The sequence below is a fragment of the Netta rufina genome (assembly GCF_964035555.1).
Source record: "Netta rufina genome assembly, chromosome: 11".
NCBI lineage: Eukaryota > Metazoa > Chordata > Aves > Anseriformes > Anatidae > Netta > Netta rufina.
Genome location: NC_140134.1, coordinates 19,844,879 through 19,862,866, shown reverse-complemented (window position 1 = coordinate 19,862,866; position 17,988 = coordinate 19,844,879). Strand labels below are relative to the sequence as shown.

Below are 17,988 nucleotides of genomic sequence, written 5' to 3'. Positions count from 1 at the left end.
TTACAGCAGAATAAGCCACCACATCAGATAAAATAAAATACATCCTCTCAAGGATATAGAAATATGGAAAGGAATCTCAGGCTGCATTTCAACTCTGGGCAATTTACATAACTCCCGAGAAAAAGCTCTGTGTGGTGCCAGACCTCTTAAAAGTAGCCCATGCATGCTGCTGTCATTGGGATTACCCAAAATGTGCCGGTTATGAGGCAAACCTCTGTTGGTGCCAGAAGCTTGTGTGACTATACATGGTCCAAAAAGAGCAGGCAGAATCCAGACTTCAAGATTTATTCCAAAATCTGCACAATAATAATTACCAACACATCAAGAAGGTAAAAAAAAAAAAAAAAAAAAAAAAAAACAGCTTTGACCTTATGGGATGGTTTTAAAGAGAAAAACATGCAGCAAGTAACTTGAGTAACCTAAACTAAAGCTATCATTAAAATCATTTTGTCTCCACGTTGCCACTAAATATGTCAGACCCAAGCAAGTTTTTGTGCTTAGAACGGATGGCTTCATATTGCAGGCTTGCTCATGCAGCTGTTACTTAAAGCTGCATTTTTGATAAAATGGTAAAAAGCGAGTAAACAAACCAGCAACTCAAACTGATTTATATATATCATTACGAAATCATTTTCAATTTAATGTAACTGTGCACAGCCTCTGATACAGCTGGTTCTACCTAGAATCATGAAAGCTCCATTAATGCTGCCAAGCCATTCAAGTGGGTGAGTAACAATATGAACTCTGCACTTAAGAAGGAAGTTTGCCTTTTGTTTGCTTTGATACCTGCCTGGCCTTAGCTGGTATTTAATCCAGCTGGTGTTTCTGTTTGCTATGAGTAAGGCTGAAACTGCAGCTCGGAAGAAGGTGCAAGGCAGTCTCTGAGGATCTGAGTATACAGTTCCCCAGTCTAAATATCTTGCACTGAAGGCCACAGAGTTGTGGTTGACGGAGACTTCTGATACACCTTGAAACTGGAGAGATGCTTCAGAGTACTGCAGAGCACTGACCCTATGGTATATTACAGAGGGAAGAGGTAGGATTTAAGGGCCGGTTGCCTGGACTCAATTTTGGGCAACACAGTGAATGTAACCTGTAGAAACCACTGCTAAGATGTCCCATGAAAAGGAAATTCCTCTCCCTTAAATTCCCTTAAATCTGCAGTGCCAGTCTGTGGAAACCTGGCTTCAGTCTTTGAGGTTACAAGAAGCTTGGATGATAAAGGTAACATTTAAGGAGTAACGCTTTTGTATTTGCATGTATGCTTTTGACTTTACTTAGAGCAACGTGATGCCAAATTTTACACAAAGAGCAGTCTCCCTGGATGACCGTAGGGGCTGATCACCTTGGCTGTTGGGCTGAGTGCAATGGGACTGGGTACATGAAGGGGAGCAGCACCCCACCATACTCCAGCAGGGACACAGTGAGGGACGAGGGCCACCTGGGACCCCCGACAACACGCAGGGGACAGAGCATCACAAGCGTCACAGGGCCACTGCGCTGCTCACACCCCAACGTGTTGCCACCACCGTCCCCTGCTTTGGGGTCACGATGCGCTTGTCTGGGTTCTTTGTGGGGGCAGCTGGGCTCTCCCTCAGCGTTTTACCACCAGAGAAGCGCTCTCCCCCTGCTCCACCTGAGGTGCAGGCGCCATTTCCTCGCACCCCCCCTCCACCTGAGGGGCAGCCGCCATTTCCCCCTACCCCTCCCTCCACTCCCCGCGGGGCAGCCGCCATTTCCCCATGCCCCCCCCCGGCTGAGGTGATGATGCCTCTCCCCATTTCAGTGTCCCCAGTCCACCATGCAGCTGCCACAGCGTCCCCAGAGCCGGGCACAGCCCCGCTGCGGGGCGGAGCGGCGGGGCTGAGCCGAGCCGAGCCGCGGCGGCCCCGGGGCGAGGCGGAAGGGCGACGCCGGCCGGGCGGGCGGGCGCAGGGAGGCGGCGGGGCCGGAGCCTTCCCCCGGCTCGGAGCGGTCACAGCCCTGCAGCCCGGTTCTCCCTCCCCGCCACCCCGGGCCGGGCCATGCCGCAGCCCGGCCCCGGTGAGGCTGCCGGCCGCGTCAGGGAGGCGGCGGGGAGGGACCCGCTGGCCGCCGACCTGCGGTGCAGCCTCTTCGCCGCCGCGCTGCAGAGCTACAAGCGCGACTCGGCGCTCAGGCCCTTCCCCGGCCGCTATGCCGGCGGCGACACCAAGGACTTCGAGGCGCTGGTGAGTGGCCCCCAGCTCCGCTTTGCTCGCTGCTGAGGCCGGGAGGCGGCTCCGGAGTGAATTCGGTGCGGGCGCTGCCTGCAGCCAGGCTGCGGGGAGCTCGCTCACAGCCCTCACCGAGGGCCCAGGCGCGGCGTCTGTCCAAGTCCTGGGGTAAAGACACTTCTAAAAATCATCCAGACAGCTGAACTTGTGCTGGGTGTTTATATCCGGAGCAGGAATGCTTTGCTCAGCCTCCGGAGTGAGGAAACAGCCACGTAAAGCTGTATTTAATGAGCGAGCTCAGGGCAAGCACACGTGGGAACATCGCGGGGTACAAGCAGGTGAGAGCACAGGTGGCATTTCAGGGCCACCAGCACAGCACGAGGCTCTGTTTACCCCTTATATATCTCACAGAATCACAGAATCACAGAATCACAGAATTTCTAGGTTGGAAGAGACCTCAAGGTCATCGAGTCCAACCTCCAACCTAACGCTAACAGCCCTCCACTAAACCATATCCCTAAGCTCTACATCTAAACGTCTTTTGAAGACTTCCAGGGATGGTGACTCCACCACTTCCCTGGGCAGCCTGTTCCAGTGCCTCACAACCCTTTCAGTGAAGAAGTTCTTCCTAACATCTAACCTAAAACTCCCCTGGCTCAACTTAAGCCCATTCCCTCTCGTCCTGTCACCAGGCACATGGGAGAACAGGCCAACCCCCACCTCGCTACAGCCTCCCTTGAGGTACCTAAAAAGAGCGATAAGGTCACCCCTGAGCCTCCTCTTCTCCAGGCTGAACAAGCCCAGCTCCCTCAGCCGCTCCTCGTAGGACTTGTTCTCCAGGCCCCTCACCAGCTTCGTCGCCCTTCTCTGCACCCGCTCAAGCACCTCGATGTCCTTCTTGTAGCGAGGGGCCCAAAACTGAACACAGTACTCGAGGTGCGGCCTCACCAGAGCTGAGTACAGGGGGATGATCACCTCCCTCGCCCTGCTGGTCACGCTGTTCCTGATACAAGCCAGGATGCCGTTGGCCTTCTTGGCCACCTGAGCACACTGCTGGCTCATATTCAGCTGACTATCCACCATCACTCCCAGGTCCTTCTCTGCCTGGCAGCTCTCCAACCATTCCTCTCCCAGTCTGTAGCTCTGCTTGGGGTTATTGCGCCCCAGGTGCAGGACCCGGCACTTGGCCTTGTTGAACTTCATGCAGTTGACCTCAGCCCATCTCCTCAGGTTTCACAATAAGTTTGGGATTCTGGTGAGTAAACTACTTGCAAATTTCCACATCTGATACCGAGATGCAGAGAGTTAAAAGACCTTGCACTGCATACAAATAAAAGCAGTTTGGGGTGGTCTGTAGTTTGCAGAGCCTGGATACCTCTTGCATTTATCCCACTGAAAACTGCATTTTGATGGCTTTGGCTTGTTTCCTTTCAGGAGCTTGCTTGCTCATTCCTGTGTGTACTGTGCAAACACTGTTGATAAACAGAAGTATAAATGGCTTTACAAGAAGCAACAAACTTTCACAAACTTGGTACAAATGTCTGTATCTCAGAACTGAAACTGGTTTTCTGTTTACAACCTATTAGGGTGAAATATTGTTTTGTTTTCACTAGAGGTCTCTGTTTAATCATAATGAAAAGAAGGAGCGTACGCTAAATGTCTGTTTTGTTAGCTTGCAGATACCAATGCGCTACCAAGCCTGAAAGAACTTCTGGAGTCCGTTCCAAGCACAGAGAAAAGGACCTGGGATTTATTTAGTTGGATTTTATCATCTAAGGTCTTAATGATACAAAGTACTAAGAAGCAGGAGGTAAGATTTATGTTCTGAAACTCTTGGTAAGAATTTGTCTTTTAAGGCAATTTTGCGTTTCAGAAAGTATTTCCCTCCTGCCAGAAGTTAGCTGGTTATTGGAAGAGCTCGATGTGAATGCATTTTTTCTATATATAGAGAAGGGGGTTCTTAATTTTTATTTTAGGAAAACAGGTTGGAAGAACTAGTTATCACTGTTGGTAGCTGATGATTGGGCAATGATTGTAGCTCCCATTAACAGAGCATGTACATGCGTGTACTAGACCAAGATAGTCCTCCTCGGGTTTCATGGGGCTGGGTCCTGCTTCTCACTGAAAGACAAATTTGTATGTCTACATACTGGCCCAAAAATGGAGAGGTAAGGTTAAGAGCCACCGAGGCATTTCGCTAATAGGGATCAAAATAGTTGTAGAGATTAGCAGCAAGATGAAAACAACTTCTGGGTTCACATTTTTTTTCCTTTTCCAGGATCAGCTGATGAACGTGTCATCTTAGTAGCCAAAACAGCACTGTAGAATTACTAGATTTTCCTTACATCTCTATTTCGTAGTAGCACGCCAGTCTTTTTTTTTTTTTTTTTTTTTTTTTTTTGCCTTCTGGAAAGATGAATTAAGATTTAGCTTTGACAGCAAGAAACTCAGAATTCTCACTGTAGACTTATTCTTCCTGATTTGTGGGAGTGTTGAATTCTAACCAGGAAGCATGATCAAAATACATAAAGAAATTGGAAAACTTAGAGGATAGTAAACAAAATTTTCAGTGAATAGTCTAACCCCATAAACTAAGACCTGTATTCCTCCCTGTTTTCCAGTATGAGAAGATACAAGAACTCACGGGGATGTCTGGTGCTGCTGTTCCTGCTCCGGACTTCCTATTTGAGGTTGTGTATTGCGATCAGCTGAATACCAAGTTTGCCGAGACCAAGGGTGAGCGGGACCTCATCTATGCCTTCCACGGTAGCCGCCTCGAGAACTTCCATTCCATTCTGCACAACGGCCTGCACTGCCACTTGAACAGGGTGAGGCTCCTGGTGTTTCTCATATCGACACCACATCTTTTGTTGGCCGCTTGAAGCCAGTGACACTTTAAAAAAAAAAAAAACACCTGAAATTCCTTTCTGGTATTTTTCCTTTTACAGTGTAATTCGTTTTACTCCTGTTTTCACTTTAGCGTAGGCCTTTGTGTGTGGTTGTATTGGATCTTCTGATGCAGCCTCAGGGTAAAAACTGGAAGTGGCAAGAAACATTTTTTTCTCCAGAGTGACAAATTATGACTGTCCTTTATTTCTTTGTAAGAAAGCATAACACCTCTGAAAACACTCAACTATTTAACACCCTGCAGCTGGAAAATGCACACGCAGAGGAAGATAGACTCTGCACTGCCTGTGTCATTGTCTTTCTGCCTGGCTAAGGGAGATATCCCAGGATATGTAGCCCTTCTGATTTCAACAGAAGAGAAGCTGGGACTCCTCGCCTTGTGTTGTTTGTAAAGCAGCTCTGACACAACAGCTGCATATCCTTCCTGTCAACCTGAACCATGATTTCCTCCCCACACTCTTTTTATGAGTAATGGCTCATCAGCTACGCCGGATCTACTGGATTAATAATGATAGCCAGTTGGCCAAATCTTCTGATACGAAGTTACTAAAACAGTTATTTTTGAAAGGAATTCACAATTGAAAAATAGTTCCTTCCTTTCCTGTAAAGCAGGGGTTTAAATGTGAGTAAAGCCTTGTCTGTATGTGAAGGTTGGGTTATTTGAATGACGGCAGTCTCAATAAATCAGAGAAATGCCCCTGACGGCAGTGCAGTCATGTTGATATAAAATATTTAACTGGCAAACTAAATCCAAATCCGGGAAATCATGAATCTGTCCACACCAAGGGTTGTGCCAGACAGCCAATTTGAGGGATGGCAGCTGCCCCACCCCAGGGAATTAGTGCCAGGACAAAAAACTCTGCATGGATCTGGCCAAATGTGGGTAAGAAGAGCCTTTCTGCATTTACCTTCAGAAACAGAAAGGCCAGCCTGAACGTAAACAACACTTGTGTGCTTTTTGTAGTTTGCACTACAGGATTTTAGGATATGTTTCTGCTCCGTTTCAGACGTCCCTGTTCGGTGAAGGTACCTATCTCACCAGTGACCTGAGCCTGGCTCTCCTCTACAGCCCTCACGGTCTGGGTTGGCAGCGAAGCGCGTTGGGCTCTATCCTTAGCTGCGTAGCTGTTTGCGAGATCATCGACCACCCAGATGTAAAGTGCCAGGTGAAGAAGAAAGGTGAGCCTGTTGCAATAACAACTACACATACCCCTTATTTAGGGCCCTTCGTATTTCAGCCTTGTGCATATATTTAGTTTTACAAAGTGTAGTGTATGGATACTCATCAGCAGAAACTGGCTGCAGATTTCTTTTACAGCTGACCCCTCAACAAATACACACGTGCCTCGTTGTCTGTGAAACTTCTCTTAAGATAGTATATTTAAAGGATAGAAAATAATTTGGTTGCATCGTTTGTTTTTACTAGTTTCAGTAATATGATAAAATCATCTATAATGCCTGCCCATTTCATCAGTGGTGGTGGGACAGAAGCAGCAGAAGTGTATCAAAACCAAACTGTATTTGATGTCTGGGAACCCTCTGCTCAGGTTGTCCTCTCCTATGACTGCTTCCTGCTTGCCAGGCTCAATCAGTCCTTCAATGTTGTTTTCCTCTCCCTGTTAATATTAGCAGCTGCTCAAGTGCTGTGTGTGAAACCCGCCTCCTTTTCACCCTGCTCTGGGACTTAATACCATCCATACCAAGGATGACTAGGAGTGGTATAGCCTCAAGCAAACTTTTCATTCTATTCTTGGATGCTAAAGGATTCTGGGGAATTCCCAGGCTAGATCTTTGATTATCTCATTCCCACTCGTGTGTGTATGTGAGGGTGGCGATGGTGGTTTTTTTTATACTTGAAGATGTGCATCTCTTTTTGCTTTTCTATTCCCGAAAAGACCTATTCTTTTCTCTTCCCATACAGATTCAGAAGAAATAGACAGAAAAAGAGCAAGAGTGAAAAACAGTGAAGGGGGTGATGTACCACAGAAATACTTTGTCGTCACAAATAATCAGCTCTTACGAGTTAAATACTTACTAGTATATTCACAGAAACAGCATAGGAGGTAAGAGTTCAGCTATCTAGAGTGATGAGCATGCTGTAACAGATAGATAAACATATCCCATTTGTGAAAGAACAATTGGAAACAAACTGCAAAGACCTGCTTGCACTGCCAGATTGTTTTTAACCTGTTTCCTGTGGAAATAAGCCTTACTGCCTCTGTCATCATTCTTCCTCTACCTGCTAATTTAATGCTCTCAGTTTCAGCTAAATTTATTTTTCACCAGACCTGTAAGCACTTAGTATCATCACTAAGATACTTAGAGAGCTCTAATAGTTTCCTGCTATCAACAAATATGAATGAAACTCAGTTGAGTGCTGCTCTTAAAACCAGGGCAGTCTCAACTCTGTTCTTACCGATTCTAAGAGGCAGCATTCACCCAGCTAATCAAATGCAGGTACAGCCCAGGCAGTTACAGCCCTGCACAGCTCCAGGCAAGTCACAGAGGGAGGTGTGGACATGGAGAGAAAGAATAGGGCTGTGCATGGTGACTTAGGGAAAAGGGATTTGGGAATAGGAAAAGGAATAGGGAAAAGGGAAGAGGCTTTGTTGGTTACATGGATTGTGAAACGGCTTACCGTTTTTATTGTGTTAGCTTAAATTATTTAAAATAACAAAAAACTTAAGATACTCTTTGTCAAGGTATTTGTACATCTCTCACAAAACTCATGCAGTTTTCCCTTTTCAGCCCTTCAGGTCAATCTTCCTGGTTTTCCACCCACCGTTTTGCCATAATGATGATGCTGTACCTCCTGCTGCTAATGGTGATTGGGGCCAGCAACTCGCCAGCCTTCCTCTACTACTGGCACAGAATGTTTGACTCAGAGGGATGAGTTGCCTAAGAAGATAAACTGTTATTTCACTATGTGCCTTAATAATAACAAATCCACAATGCACTGCATCTCTTCCAGAGCTCTGGAAATAAAGGTGCCTGGAGCTTTCCAGTTCTGTCTCCGCTATGTTATCCTCATGGCATCTTTCCACTTACTGTTTCTGTATTCCTGTGATTCATGAGGATACTCGGCACAGCTGAAAAGGATCACGATGGTGCAGCTTAGCATGAACAAATTGTTGAGGGGCCATGGGAAAAAAAGTTATGTAAAATTAATGACAGCTAAGTGTGGAAACACTCTGGTGTAACTATTTTCTGTCAAACTGAGGTAGGAGTATTTGCACAAGTTGGAAAGGAGGATTTTTCTGTATGTCAGTGGGTCTTTACCAATTTGTTTTCAGAAACTGTGTTTAGTGATGTTTGGCACGTCTCAGTGCAGATGGGATCATGTTTAAAACCAACTTTGTTTCTGACCCGGAATTTTTATATTTGAGCATAATGATTGTAAGAAAAGAACATGAAATAAAACAGCAACCAAAATGGAAAAAATTAAGTGGCTCCTACTAAGGTTTCTTTCTCCCCATAAAGTGTGTACGAGGTTTGTGCTCTCAGCCGTGACCTGCCTTGTCCTTTGGTTACTGCATAGATAAGACAGTCTCAGGCACCTCAGCATCAGTACTGGAGATGCATTTTCCTATTAAACTGCCTTCCTCTTCTATTTTCTGCAGCAAAAAGGTGGAAGGTGAAAGGTTTCACTTATGCTGCCACCTGGCAGGCTTTTTAGGGTTGCAGCTGCTGGATCTGATCCAACATTTTTAGTTGCATTGAATTGTTTTCAGCCTCACTTTGTGAACAAATAGACCAACTAACAGTAGCATACCAACAATTTCCTGAAATGGTTTTCTAAGGAATGGAGTAAAATAGCAGCAGAAGCGGTAGGGATTATTTTATGTCTGAACGTTTGTGGTGTAATTAACTTCATGTAGACTTCACTCAGACCTTCATGTGACAGCTTATTCATAATACTATGTAAGGTAGATTGTCCACTTCTACTTTTCACAGAGAGGTGGCATTTTTGGTGGCTGGAATTATGGCAGTTGCACTGTTTGCAGAGTGCTTTGGCTAAATGCTGGCACATCCAACCTCACTACATCTCAGATTCATCTTTTCTAACCTCGAAGAAAGGCATTCTTACTGTATTTTGGGAGCTTGTTTGAAAACACACACATAGGTATGTGCTAGTTAGTTAATGGAAGGAAACATCATACGCCTTCTGCCCGATTCCTTCATATTTACTTGTTACGTATTCTGTCCTTCAGATTTTGTTACAGAGCAGCCCACAACTGACAGAACAAGGAGCAAGGGACTATCCCCTGATCAGTGACTGGGCATGGGATAAGCCCGATAAAAGCCCAGGGATTCTAGGTGAAGAAAAGCTGGCTACATGCTGCCGTTCGAGCCCTGGCATTTAGCAGCAGACTTGATAAATGCAGGCTTTCATTGCACAGTGAACCCTAACCAAAATAAAATAAAATCTCATCACATATTCCTAGCAAATGAGCCTATGATTACCGCCTCGCTCATTAAATATTTCAAAGAAAATCTCTTCTTTCTCTCATATTCTGTTACCTAATTGCCAGAAATAATGACGAGGTAATCAGGTTTTCTAACTAAAGTTAGAGGACAAGTTCATTTACAGCAGCCCCTCTTCTTGGTGGATGGAGCTAGAAGCATTTATTCCAGTTAATTTTGCTGCCAGAACAAATTTATTTATTCACCATACAGCTTGCAAAACAAGAACATTATAATCCAATTCCCCATTGCCTTTTACAGTCCATTAATAATGCTCACTGTTACAGCACATTGCATTTCCTCAGCCCAAGAAACGCACGCGCTAATTATAGTGCTGATTTGCAATTAAAATGTACGCAAACTAACAATTTATTGCAAAGCAGATTCAGCCACTTTCCAGCAGCTCGCTCTGATATTTCAGTGCAGAAACTTGGGGTCTGAAGCACGCACGGTGTGTTTCTGGAGGTTTTTGCCCATTTCTGGCCCCCCTCAGCATGTTATATTTAAATGTGCCGTGTGTGTAGGGGTTTTAAGGTAGGTAGCAGGGCAGGCAGAAAACCTAGAGGTGTTTGGCAGTGTCTAAAAGGTTTGGTGTTGTTAAGGGGCTCGGTGTTCGCCTGGAAATGAGACGTCTTTTGGAACAGATGGGATATCCTGGGCTCTCTGGAAGAGGAGGAGGTTTAGCAGCAATTGCTTGATGGATGGCTGTTTCATTAAGTGAGCCTGGGAGCCCCCCAGTCAGACAAAAGGAACAGATGGGGAGAAACGTGGCAGGGTCTGGGGGGCTTCCTTGCATAGGAAAGTTTCTGAAGGATAAGCAAAAGGAATTGCTGTGTGGTGGCCACTCAGCGCTATCTCCTAATGTCTGGCTGGGCTTTTTTTTTGGCTTTTAACCAGAGAGCTGAACTCACTTCCAAAGTGGGGGAGAATGGGTCTGTATCAGGAGCTAGCCCCAAGCTGATCTGCATCAGGGGCTCCAGGCTGTATCTTCGGGGACAGGAGCACCGGGGGACCTCACATGTGAGCCAGCACTGCATTAAACCAGCAGGCAAAGGTAGATTGGCTTTTTCCACTCAAATTTGATCAGGTCAAACAGACCCACAGGAAAGAGGTGGCCACGGGCAGGGAACCAGGCTCTGATGTCCTGATGGCTCCTTGGTGCTTTATCTCCCCATCAGTGGACTGGGAGAACCCCAAAGGCAACGGGAAAATAATTTCATGTCAGGTGCTCACGTCCTACCTTAGCTGGCCAGCAGAATACTGAACACCCTACTCTCGTGCTTGTTTTCTGTGCTCCCTGCTGATTTCAGCATGTGTTTCCCAACGTGGCAAGAGGCAGTCAGCTGAATTAATGCGAGTGTTGTGCTGAGTAACTGACAATGTTATGAATTAACCTCAGGTTCTCGTTAACCTCTGCAGCCCGTTGCGCGGCTCTTTGGACACGCACGGTACTATAAAAACGCTAATGGGAGATGAATCAGAGCTGCCTCCCGAACAAAGGAATGCCCTGTCTGAAGCAGGCAGCCCGGGATGAGGTTAAAAAGTGGTAAAATTACCAAAATACCTGCGTGCATTAACACGGTCATTAAATGATAGCGGTGAGTATTGAGATTTTGTTACTGGAGTCGGACAAACCCAACCCTGCAAGGGGAAGCGTGGCAGCGGTTTTTGGCACGGGGAATGGGTGGATTTAGGGAAGTGGAAGAACTCTCCTCCTGTAAGGGGAAAATGGGTGATAAACGTGTATGGAAAGATCTCAGGAGCCACCTGGGTGACGTGGGCAGGGAGGGAGCCACAGCTTACAGAAGCACCTGCGGGGCGAGGCTACAAGCTTCGTGCCCCCACAAGCAGTGCAAAACCCTCTTGCTCCCTACATTACAAACATGCTTAGAAAAGGCAGAACCAGACGCAGGAACAGGCAGCACAACCTGAGCTTTCAAGCCAGGCCAGGGCTCGCTTCCACCCCCAGGAGAAGCCCGCGAGCAGAGCCCATCCCCGCGGGGCACGGCAGCGGCACGGTGCTGCCCGCGTGCGCCGGGCGCGCTGCTTGGCACCGAGCTCTGCGAGTGACATTTTCCTTCTCTCGTGAAAGCTGTTGTTTTGGGCGTCTTGCCCACGCTCTGGGCTTCCCGAAATGTCAGCCTTGAGCTCCAGCAAAGGGAGGGAAGGGAACGACAGGGAATAGTGCACAGCGGGCATGGTGGGGCAGCGCTGGAGAGCCCGCAAGCATCCCGAGCACCGTGCCCAAGGAGTGAGGTGGGTGTCCTCTCCAGCACCCCAAGGAGAAGGATTTCCCTTCTGTGCCATGGTTCTCCTAAAGCCAAACCTGCTTCTGCCCTCCCTCCATACTATGGGCCATGAAGGTGGTGGGACCCCCAACAAGGGAAGAAACACTTCTTGCTCCTTAGAGCAGGGCTCTGAGCCCATTAGGGATCTTCAGCAGTGTAATGAGACCAAGGGAGGGTCTGACAAATAAGTTGTCTTCCCCATCACCATAGAAGAAATTCCTTCTCACACCAGTCAAGCCAAGACAGCCCAGCATCCACAAGCCCTGCTCCATTAGCGCTGTGTAATTAATTAACCCTGAGCAGAACGAGCCCAGGAAAGCCAAACGGCAATTACACATCTCGCTGGAGTTTGGACTCTTTCTAAAGGGCTCACATTAATCCCCACCAGCCAGCCTGGGCTCCTGCAACTCTAATTGATTTTTTTTTCCCCTCCTCGGGCAGCATGTTTAGCATAAGTGATGTTTAGCACGGGGAAAGACGAGTGCCCAGCACCTGTCCCCAGCCTGGCGTCACCCGGAGCACTTTGGCTTCCCATACCCTTGCCACCCAGCAAGCACCACTTACACCTCTCCGACTGAAACCCCACTGGCTCTGTGAGCAACCACGCTTTGTCACAACCACAAGTCAAGAATTGTTATTACAACAAAGCTCACTCATCCTGATAAAATCCAGATGCTCGCTGAAAACCACAGTGGCCACAAAAATACCCAGGACATCGCCTCCTGCCAAGTCCAGAGCTCCTGAACGGTCCAAGGATTTCCACAAAAACCCCAAAATCCACCTGGTTCAAACTAAGTTTGTCTTCAAAAGCAGAAAAACGCATTTGACGCCCATCAGTATGTGATGAAAAGAAATGATCCATTATCTCTAATTGCACAGAAGGGAACAACACAGCTGAATAAACCCAACTCATCAGCCTACACCCAGAGAAGAGGCCTCCACCTCCACAAGCAACTTCTGGCACACTGGTGGATAGAAAAATAAAATAAAACCCAATTTACTCACCACAGCACAGCTCCTTCCTTCTCCTTGCCATGCAGCTGAAGCCGCCTGCACCCAGCTGGCACCCATGGGTGCTGATGGGCCCCCCACCCACTGCTGCTCCCCAGCACATTCCTCCTGGGGACGCAGATGGGCAGCACCTGCGGGGTCTCTGCTTGGGGGCAGAGGTGGGATGTTGGTGCTGGGGCAAACCAATTGCGTATTAATGGGAAAGGGGGGAAAAAAAAGAGGAGAAAGAGTGGGTTTTGCTCCATCAGCCCTCGCGAGCTGCTTGTGGCAGCCGAGCATGGGGTCTGAGGCAAAGGACACGTCCATACCAACCCTGCTCACCAGGATGAGGCAGCCAGGACTGTTTTCCCTTCTGTCTGTCTCCAGAAAACAGAAGAAACCCCACACCACACCAAAACACCCCACTGTAGCTCTTCGTGCCCCTCCTGCCCATACCCCCCACACCCTGCTCCTGGCCAGAGACCCACATCTCCAAAAGGCCCCTGTGGGGCAAAGCAGCCCCAAGGCAGTGCCTCCCATCCCCTTTTGGTGGCTCTCCTCAGCACACCGTGTTGACAGTTGTCCCGTTGGAGCCCCCCGAAACCCCCCTGCCATTTCCAACCCCATCCTTGATGGTTTTCTCCGAGGCTGAGGCGGGTTTGTGTCTCTCGTGCCTGGTGATTGCTGTTTCGAGGCCCCTAAGGCACAGCTGCACGTCCTCCCGAAACGAGGGGGTGTACAGCCCGTAAATCACCGGGTCGGTGCACGTGTGCAGCAAGCCGAAGAGAAAGAAGCTGTGGTTGATGTACTCAGGCGTCCTGTGGATCATGGCGGGCTGGAACCAGTACCACAAGCCCAGCAGGTAGTACGGGGTCCAGCAGATGACGAAGGTGGCGACGATCACGACCGTCATCTTGAGGGTCTTCATGCGCGCCTTGGAGATGGGGTCGTTTTGATTTCTTACCAGACCTGGTGACAGAGGCATAAAATCATGGAGTCGTTAAGGCTGGAAGAGACCTCCAAGATCATCTGGCCCACCCTACCACCAACGTCACCACTAAACCATGTCCCCAAGCACCAGGCCCAACCTCTCCTTGAACACCCCCAAGGACGGTGACTCCACCACCTCCCTGGGCAACCCATCCCAACACCTGACTGCTCTTTCTGAGCAGAAATGTCTCCTCATTTCCAACCTGAACCTCCCCTGGCGCAACTTTAGGCCGTTCCCTCTGGTCCCATCACCGGTTGGACCCCAAGGGGCTGGGGCCTGCTTACCTTTGTTGACCTTGAGCTGCTTACTGATCTCCCAGATGATTCGGGTGTAGCAAACGATCATGATGCTCAGGGGGGTGATGTAGAGGGTGGTGAAGGTGAACATGTTGTAGAGGGTTTCCTCCCACTGCGCTCGGAAGCTGCCGTGGGTAACGCACTGGGTGAAGTTCCCTCCCGGGACCGTGTGCAGGTGGAAGAGGAAAAGCTGAAACCGAGAACCAAATAAGAAGGCGGGGAGGTTTGGGGGCAGAGCACCGCATCCAGGCAGCGCTCCTGGCTGTGCACAGCGAGCACCTCCCTGCTGCTGTCGGACCCTTGGGGATGCTCAGGGAACCTTGCTCTTGGGTTTGGCCTTGACTGATGGGATCTGGGGTCTGTGAGATCCCATTTCTATCTCATCATTTCAGCAGCAGAGGTGGGATTTACCCTCAGGTGCCCTCCTCTCTGCTTTCTGCTGTACCACACTCTACTTTGGGCAGTAACTGCTTAGGTTTGAGGTTTGTCTTGGCTCAGTCTGACACATTTTGCAGTGGAGCAGGGATGCATTTTGGGGAGCTGAGAGCCACATGGATAAGAAATAAAAAAAAATAATGGAAAATTGAATATTCCCTAGGTTTAATTTAGTACCCTAATGGGGTACAATGACCTCCAGCTATAAGCAAGGTGCAGAACCAACGCAGTGACCGCACCAATTTACTCACCAAAGCCAAGCTGGCGGAGGTGAAACCCACAGACTGGGACAAACTTGTTGGTGAAGCCCCTCTCCAAAACCAAACCCTACAGGGTTTGCCCAGTCCTACCTGCGGAGCAGCCAGGAGCACGCTGCCCGCCCAGGCGGCTCGCAGCAGCAGCCCGTTGCGGCGCCGGGCGCGGGCGAAGGGTCGGAGGACGGCGGCGTGCCGGTCCAGGCTGATGACCACCAGCACCAGGGCGGCCGCGTACATGGCGAAGAGCTTGAGGAAGTTGAGGAGCTTGCAGGAGAGCTCGCCGCCGTACCACTGCACCGTCACGTTCCACACGGCGTCCAGGGGCATCACCGCCACCGTCACCAGCATGTCGGCCAGCGCCAGGCTGAGGATGAGCGGCCGCACGTGGGATTTCCTCCTCTTCCTCAGCAGGCTGCCCAGCACCGCCGCGTTGCTGCACGCCGCCAGCAAGAAGAAGACGGCCGTGATGGCCACGCGCACCTTGGCCGCCTGCGTGAACCGGGGCTCGACCCAGTGCTGGGGGCAGCGAGCGGCTGAAGCGTTGAGGTCCCCGTCCGCGGGGAGGTGGCGGGGATGCGCGCAGGGCTGGCTCATGCCCTGCCGAAACGCTGGTGGCCAAGGGACCCCCTGGTTGGGGGTGAGGAATGCGGTGTGTCTTCAAGGAAAGCAGCTGGGAACTGGGGAGGAATGGGGAGAAGGTGGGATGTGAAGGGCTGGAAGCAAGGCGGAGGTGCCAGCAGCACCCCCAGGCTCTCTGCTCCCTGCCTGCGCTGCGCTGCCCGTGTTGGTGATGCTGCCCGTGTGCCCTCTCCGGCTCCCCCCGTAGCTATAGCAATCCCCTGCCCAGACGTATTTTTAGCTCTTTTCGAGGCTGTTGAGCAGCTGTGGAGCGGTGGCTGGGGCCATGGGACCAGTGCCTGGCTGGGCATATCTTTCTTTGCAAGCAGACCACATCTTTTTTAAAAACCCACGATTTCCATTAGCAGGTGAAAGCTTGGTGGTCTGCCTCCATCTCCTGCAATGGACCCCACACCTAGGGGTGGTCAGGAGGGGACAAGGGGCATCCCGTGCTGCCCAGGCACTGGCAGAGGCTCTCAGGAGAGGCTCGTGGTGGTATTTGGGAGCCAGGACCTTCCCCAGACCCAAGCAGCACCCTGTGGGGTGCAGGCAAAGTCCCACAGTGGGTGCCCCTCAGCCTGCTCCACGCCCCTGTCCCACAGGGATTTGTCTTCGGGAGGAGAAGCAGGAGGTGAAGGCAGAAACGTGGGCACATTTTGGGGTGGCTATGGGGTGATGAGCACCACAATGGTCCCCCAGGGTGTGGTTTAATCGCGCATTTATTCCCAAGCAAAACCAGCTTGGGGACAGCCCGCATTTCAAGGGCAAATCCTCCCAACTCTCATGCACTCGAACATTAATGCTCCCACCTGCCAGGAGCTCTCTTAGCATTTTGAGCACCTTCTGGCTTGCCGCTACCAAATTATCACATTCCCTGCCTTTGCACGAATAAAACAAGCCGCAGAGACCAAACCTTCCCCCCAGCTCCATGGGATGGAGACGCCGATGCCTTGCAGCCAGCTGCCCTCCTCCAGCCCCCTTTGCCGCATCCATCCCCTCCCTCCCCAAAACCCCAAAAACAAGCAGAAAAAGCAGTAAAAAGTGCTGATCCGCCGGCTGGCTGGGAGAAACCTACGCTAGGATTTGTCCCAGTGGACAGGAACCTACCTGGCACAGACATGCCCCGAAGTGAAGCGAAATGCCCCTTGCCTCTCCAGTGGCCGTGGCTGCACGTCAGGCTGCTCCAGCACTGAGCATCAGCACATCCGTGCGGCACTGCCCTGCGGCGAGCCCTTCCAAAGCAGCAAAAACCTTCCCTCGCCAGCAGCTACGCTCTTTTTAGCACAGGCGTATGCAGGCGCTGGCATCTGGAGCAGGCAACACCGACACAAACAGCCCCTGCGCCGGCGACGTGCAGCAAACCCCGAGCATGGCAGGCAGAGGTGGGCACCTCTGCCCTCGCGGGCTTAACGAGCTGCCCGCTTTGGGCTTTAATGAGCAGGCAGCGGGGAGAGGATGGAGCTGCTGGGTTGCGAGAAATGGGCAGCGCTCAGGTTGGTGCCTCTGGTGGGGTGGCCAAGTGTGGCCCCGTCAGGGAGAAGTGCCAACGCTCGCCGCGTCGGTTTGCTATAAATACAGGAAAATGAGTTAATTATCTCTGGGGTTGGTGATGAACGTCCTGTTGCTCAGACAACGGAGAGGCTCGCAGCACACACAGGCATGCACACCCCCCGGTGATGCTCCGGGACCAGCCGGCTCCCCGTGAGCCCCAGTGATGAGCACAGCTATGTGCCCGGGCTGGAAATGCCATAAGGAGGGGATTAAACCCGCAGAAGAACTTAGGTCATTTTGCCTCTTTAATGAATCGACTCTTTTCTCTCCACTTTCTCAGTTCCCATCTGGTTCTTCTTGCGTTGATTTCAGCGTAACACCGTGGGAGCGACACGAAGCCCTGGGATGGACACGGAGCTCGCAGGGGCTTAAAAGGCACCGTGAGGCTGGGGATGGGGAACGGGGCACGCTGCTTCTCCGGCCAGCAAAAGAGGAGAAAAGAAAAGCAAAAGACTTGGGGGATGACTGGTAATAGCTTGGTGATGAGAAGCGATTATAAAAGGGGGCTCCTGGGGACCACTGGGATCCTGCTCTGCGTGGGCCAGGTGCTGCTGAGCCTCCCCTGCTTGCTGGAGCTCTCCTGGGCACAGGAAAAAAAAAGAGTTGTTTGGGGTTTTTTTGTTTGTTTTGTTTTGTTTCCCCTATGTGGTTAGAAGTCGGATTGCACAGCACAGAAGCAGGTGGCTTTGGGTGAAGGCAGCGTGCGGCAGAGCCCTGAGACCCAGGGGATGCGCAGCCACCGGAGCACCCAAGGGACCACCAGACACCGCACCCCTCTGAGCCCCCCCATCAGTTCTGCACCCAAGGGAATGGTGAAAACCAGACCCAGCCCAGCTCTCCCAGCCCTCCTTCCCAAGTGGAGGTTGTCCCCAGGGACCCCCAGAGCCACCACGGGCAGAGCAGGAGGGGACGGGGAAAAAAAAAGCACAGAAACTGCACAGGAATCGGGTGGGAGCCCATTTATTGCAGCAGCCCCAGCCGCCTCCTCGTGTTCTC

At 50.4% G+C, this 17,988-nt stretch overlaps 2 protein-coding genes across 2 annotated transcripts; one reads left to right on the top strand and one right to left on the bottom strand.

Moving 5' to 3' along the window:
• Positions 1 to 1,973: 1,973 nt before the first annotated feature.
• PARP16 (poly(ADP-ribose) polymerase family member 16) lies at positions 1,974 to 7,995 on the top strand (the record flags this gene model as incomplete). The annotated part of the gene is made up of 6 exons (XM_084293720.1): positions 1,974 to 2,210; positions 3,868 to 4,005; positions 4,817 to 5,023; positions 6,110 to 6,281; positions 7,024 to 7,165; positions 7,851 to 7,995. Exons 1-6 carry the CDS (start codon positions 2,025 to 2,027, stop codon positions 7,993 to 7,995), a joined length of 990 nt encoding a protein of 329 aa, XP_084149846.1. The 5' UTR covers positions 1,974 to 2,024.
• A 5,408-nt stretch (positions 7,996 to 13,403) lies between these two features.
• LOC311213507 (gonadotropin-releasing hormone II receptor-like) lies at positions 13,404 to 15,417 on the bottom strand (the record flags this gene model as incomplete). The annotated part of the gene is made up of 3 exons (XM_084293546.1): positions 13,404 to 13,813; positions 14,120 to 14,321; positions 14,917 to 15,417. 3 exons carry the CDS (start codon positions 15,415 to 15,417, stop codon positions 13,404 to 13,406), a joined length of 1,113 nt encoding a protein of 370 aa, XP_084149672.1.
• Between the last annotated feature and the right edge of the window lie 2,571 nt (positions 15,418 to 17,988).